We start from the raw sequence: 6,000 nt of genomic DNA, 5'->3' as shown, positions 1-6,000 counted from the left end.
CAGTGTAAAGCCCCATGATACAAATTCTGATTTACCTAGTCAATAATCTCAACAGTTTCTCACTTAAGCAACATTAAAGTGTTTGCTATTAGTCAACCCCATTTAAACATGTTCGAAAAAAAAAAAATCAGAAATAAAAAGGAAAAGTCCCACACCTAAATAAAGTAAAAGATAAAATGAAAATAAGTATATGTAACAAAACAAAACTACTAGTACTTTCAGGGAAAAACAAGAACAAAAAAGTCACCGAGTTTCCTCCAAATACTGAATCTAAATGAATGAAAAAAAGGGACAAAGCATTATAAAAATAAATTGTGGAGGGCAGCAGAACTTCATTTGGTTAATGTTTTTAAAGTGCCAGAATTCACAGAGAGCAAAATTTGAGGTTTTAAATTTAGAAACTCTTATCAAGTTCAAGTTCTTCCCTATCAACTCTTTGATTTATACTTGTTTTCACAAAATGAAATTCAATTGGCTACCATATTAGTGATATTAATATTTTATATTCTAGACTGTCACTCAGAAAAATCATTTTATGAAACTGTACAAGTATATAAGTAAATTCTATTTGCTCATCTGTAAAGTCAATTGGTTATTCTGCAGCTACACAAATTTTGGTACTTACTAAATTATATATCTTTCACAAGATAAGGTACAGATCTAATTGTTTAATAAATCACTATATTGATTGCTTTGGGAAGCTTGGAAAGCTAAAAAGCCCAAGATTCAAGCCTAGAACTAGGAAAAATAGATTTCTGTCCATCCCCCAAAAAAGTAAAACTATGCAATACAGAGTGAAGATGGATCTCTAAGTCTCATTCCTACATATGAGACTTTTCAAAAGTGCAACTCAATTTCTTCTCTTTCTTTGGTGAGACCTAATCTTGCTACTCAAGTACGTACTGAATTCCATAAAGTCTTTCACTTTTAAGAGCCACTGGACTGATGAACATTCATTATACTTAGTCTGCTTTAAGCATGGTGGGTATCAGTTGCACACAGCACACTTTTTTTTTAAAAATACAACTTGTTTTTAACACAGCATACTTTTGAGCAAATGTAATAAGCACTGGTCAGGTGTAGGTTTCCTATATTGCATTCCATAGCACCTCATGGAATAATAAATATCTCCACCTTCCACAAAAAATGGACAAACCTATCTGCCTTTTTTTTTTTAGTTTAATGAAAAGTATTTGCACCATTGTTCTTTTTCTTCATTTAAAAAATCCTAGTCTATGTGCTTAGCGAAATGCCTGTCAGTTGTATTCCATTGGACAACTACACGCCATACTCTTTAAAATATCAGTATGCAGAAGCAGATGTGCGGAGCCAATGTGTCTGGATCAACAAAGCAGAGCTCTGGACACCCAGCCTCCCAAACGAAAATGCTACGGATTGATAGCACAGGAAATAATGGAAGCCCTGGATCTGTGTAGCTCTATCAGGGGGAAAAGCCATTTTCTTCCAAAACTGCCACACAGGTATCAATGAACATATTAATCACTTCTAGAATCCTCCTGCTGGTAACTTTTATAATGGCTCTTAAAGGTTCTGAACGATACTCTTCTGTTTAAGTTTCTGTGACTCAAAGCTTATAATATCCACCATAGAAACACTATAGGCCAATCTCAGATAAATGCCTGGACCAATCTTGGGTTTCATTTTTCAGTTCTATGAAGAGGAACATAAATTTGAGCCCTCTGTTTCTCCTATTGCTTAATGTAATACAAGACTCTAGTCAACAGAGACACATATACATCACTTTAACATACATCAATTGCCCTACAGAACTATATACTGTTAAGAATGAAGAGGTAAACAAGTGACACCACCTACAAGCAGTTGTGTGATGCAAGGTAAAGTGAAATGGGAAGGGAGGAGAAAGAAGAAAGGTCACACAACCAAACAACACAATCCCAATTCGTGTAGCACTGGGTCTGTTAATAGTGCTTACTTGCCCTAATTTTATAAAAATGAAATAAAAATCAGGAAAGGGTAAACTACCTGATTATTATTTTTTATACTCATTAATTTTTAAAAGTTAAAGTAAAAAATATATATATATTTAAATGGAAAGTACACCAATTTCACTTTATTATTAACTTAACTGAGGAATGGGATGAGGAGAATAGGGTTGAGGTCAGGTATGAAGAAAGAGGGTTAGAACTTGTGATGGTAAAGATGCCTTCGGAATTCTGGTGCAGTCCTCAGTCACTGCGGCCTAATTGTCAGTCAGTAGAGTTGAAATCCAGAATACTGAAAGCAGACTCCTGGTCTCCATTTCTGTCCAGTGACTCTTCAGTTACAGTGTGATGAGGTCCACCAGGTTGCCTTTAGGAGGAGTCATGCTGTCAGGAAAGAAATTTACTAAGGTGTCAAAGAGCTGAGTTCTTTGAGCATAGGTATGATCCACATCCGAAAAGCCTGTGAAGGAGAGATACAAAGAAATTCATCCATTGTGTTTAAAACTCAACACATAACAGAAAAGCCAGTTGAGAAAAGCAGCAATGTATAATTGAAAAACCAAAACCAAAACAGGCTTTAAAACTAGAGCTATGGGTCCTGACCCCAGTTCTGACTAGCTGGTAGCATTTTCAATGACTGATGTGAAAAGAACCTAGTCAAATAACCAGCACTTTAGTAACTAATAGTGATTTCTCTTCCTTTTCCTGCAAGCCTTTTCCTCTTCTAGTCCATTGAGGATTATTTCATTCCTTTTCTGACTTTTATTCGTTTGTATTAATATGTTTTCACGGATCCTTTCCTTGTTCAATGTGATATTCATTGGTATCATTTTAATATTCATGTGGTCCTAGATTTGGCCAGTGAGAACTCTTTCAAGCTCCTGTCTTTTTGAAATATCCCTGTTAATTTCTGAGCACTTCCTTACTTTCTGGTAGATATCCAAGCGTATCTTTACACAGCTCTGGAGTCAGCTATTTTTCCATGGAGCCCTAATTCCTTTTAGTGGTGAAGGATATCTAGAAACCAGATCAGTTGTACTAATTCCCAAGGGTGTTATGTTTCCAGGCATATATATATATATATATATATATATATATATATATATATATATATATATATATATATGTATACACATTACAGTATATACATAGTGTATTTTTTCTTTAACAGAATTGTGAGTTCCTGTTTTTATTGCTATTCCAATTTTTTAAGAACCTTCACAGGATTCTTCCTTTCTTTATCCTGTTCTATATTTATACCTCCTTTCTCCCACTAAGAAAACCAACTCCCAGCAACATCATCATATTTACACATTTGCTCAACTTAATACACGAAAAATGTTCCAGAATTCCTATACCCATACCACTACCAGCAAAAACTCAAGATTCTTCGCTTTTGTCTTTAGAGTATATCTGTGAGTGTATAGTCTAAACACTGTACTAAAAAGATTTAATGTCCTTCCCCTTGTCCCTACTGCATGGTAATGTTACTAATTTGATAGGCAGGTTTGTTTGTTTCTCTTTGTATTCAATGTTAGGGTTTTCCCTTTTTCTTTATTTGTGAAAATGTTGTGGTCTTGATTCTGTGACAGTACTCTAATGAAGTAATACCATTTTCATGAGATCAAATGATTTAGGAGGGAAGAAACACTAAGTTCCTACTGTGTGCTAGGTGCTTTCTGTATGACTGCATTGCACTGTCAGAAAAACAATGAAGCAGTTATCATAAACTCCACTTTCATATGGGAAAACGTAGAGAAATTCAGTAATTGAATAAGGTTCCACAGCTGGTAAGGGAAGAGAATGGAATGTGAATCCATGTCTATCTGACTCCAAAGCCCATTTATTTTTATTAACCAACTAGAGGACTAATGCATGAAAATTCATGCAAGAGTAGGCCTTTATTCCCCCAGCGGCCGGCACCAGCTTCCCTCCGGCACCAGGGACCTGGGCTGCTTCCCTCCTCCGGCTGCCAGCAGGCACCCGGGAGCCGGGCTGGCTTCCCTTGGGCCCGGCTTCGTCAGGAAGGACGCCTGGAAGACGTCCTGTCTAATTAGCATATTACCCTTTTATTATTATAGATTGAGTGCTTATTAAGTTGTAGGCAATGTGCTAAGTTCATTTAATCCTCCAGAGAACATTTTTTACTTTTTCACACTTTATCAATGAGGAAATTGAAATTATACTTTGTTAGATGAATGGTTAAATTATGGTAGACCTCTATTATGGAATACTATGTGTCACTAATAAGAATATAATAGAGCTAGTGTAGTTTCATGCAAACATCTCCAAGTTACATCATTACATTTTAAATTTACAATGCAAAATACATGTTTTTATATTATACAATAAAACCAGAACACCAAAACTATGCACCTATGTGTGTGTACATAAATATATACAGTCAATTGTGTGCCTGCCTACAATCCCACAATCAATACTGGTGGCACTTTGCAGAGATGCTCAGAGCAGCGAAAATTTGAGTCACCACATGCACACATTCTCAGCTGAGGTCAAACTGGATGATGCTCTGTCTTCTTGTTTCAGCTCTTTAATACATTTAAATAGTCTACTGGTGCCATGTTTTTTGCATTTTGTGCTTTGTTTTGGGTGACATCACTGCTTACAATGGCCCCCAAGTATAGTGCTGAAGTGGTGTCTTTTGTTCCTAAATGCAAGAAGGCCATGATGTGCCTTATGGGAAAAATTTGTTTGTTAAATAAATAAGCTTTGTTTAAAAATGAGTTATTAATGCTGCTGGCTATGAGTTCAATGTTAATGAATCAACAATATAAACATATAAATAAGGTATCTTTCAACAAAAACACACATAAAACAAGGTTATGTACTGCTACGTTGACAAAAATGTGAGCAGAGGCTTGCAGGAACCTGTGTATGTCCCATAGGAGGAATGGTTCAGTATTCATTAACTCAATGTTCCCGAGGACTTTACAGAATGTAACTTTTGCAAATAATGAGAATCAACTGTATCTCGATGTCTGTGTATATGGTTGTGTGTGTTTGTGTAAAGAGCTGTCCAGTATGAGTGGTTACACTTGAGAAGTGGGGACAAAGATTGAGGAAAGTTGTTCAAGGAGAATCTTATGCTTTTACTTGTATTCATTTTTTTTAATACATTTAAAAAGGGTGGGACACTAAGAAACTCATAAATAGTGACATGACTACTTAAATGTCAGAGATAGGACAAAAAAAGGTTGTATTGATTCTAAATCTCATGTCTCATCCTAATCACTTTTTCTTACCACAGAATGAAATGAGGAACTGATCACTCAGAAGAGTGAAAACTAGTAAAGCTCAATGAAGGGTGGTATAGTTAGTGATTTAGGGAATGAGCTATGAACCCATACTACTAAGGTTTGAATCCTGGTTTTCCCACTCACTAGCACTATTCTTGGACAAGTTACCTTTGCCTCTCTGTGTCCTAGTTTCTTTGAATATTAAAAGGGATCATAAGAGTAGCTACTTCATAAGGTTACAATGGAAATTAAATGAATTTTGTCAGTGCTTAGAATAGTATGTGGCCCCATAGGAAGTGCTCAGTAATACTAGCTATCACTTTATCACTATTACCATGACTGAAGACAATGACTGCTCCAAAAAGAAAGTGACCTATTAGGAATACAGGCAGTCCTTGGGTTACACTGGACTCGACTTACATCATTTCAAGGTTACGTCGCCATCTCCCATTTACAGTATTTATTTAAAAAAAAAGTTCCATCATTTCGACATATGTGCTTTATGTTTTTTATTATTTATTTACCACAAGTAAAGGTCAGGAATTATCTTTCTTTTAATTTTTTTTTTACTGTTCCACTTCATTACTGCTGTGTATGTGCTCCATGTGAGTGACGTAGGTGCTTATGTAGGTGGGTTCTGACTTAAAAATCGAGTTATGTCGCACCATAGGAACAGATCTCCGATGTAACCCGAGGACTGCCTGTATATTTTTAAGTTAACATCCTACAAAGACCATGTAGTTTTTCCTATTTATGGTGAAGAAGTAGTAGTTGCAAAA

The 6,000-nt window shown here is 35.7% G+C and overlaps 1 protein-coding gene across 3 annotated transcripts in view; it reads right to left on the bottom strand.

The window, feature by feature from the left end:
• Window positions 1–870: 870 nt before the first annotated feature.
• Window positions 871–6,000, bottom strand: part of MKLN1 (muskelin 1) — a 223,900-nt gene continuing 218,770 nt past the window's right edge. For all 3 annotated transcript variants that reach the window (XM_080663161.1, XM_080663160.1, XM_080663162.1), the window contains one exon: window positions 871–2,424. In XM_080663161.1, the coding sequence (XP_080519287.1) occupies window positions 2,303–2,424 (122 nt within the window). In that variant the 3' untranslated portion in view covers window positions 871–2,302. The remainder of the gene's footprint in view (window positions 2,425–6,000) is intronic.

The sequence above is a fragment of the Plecotus auritus genome, assembly GCF_963455305.1.
Source record: "Plecotus auritus genome assembly, chromosome: 4".
Classification (NCBI taxonomy): Eukaryota; Metazoa; Chordata; class Mammalia; order Chiroptera; family Vespertilionidae; genus Plecotus; species Plecotus auritus.
This window is presented reverse-complemented; position numbering and strand designations above follow the sequence as displayed.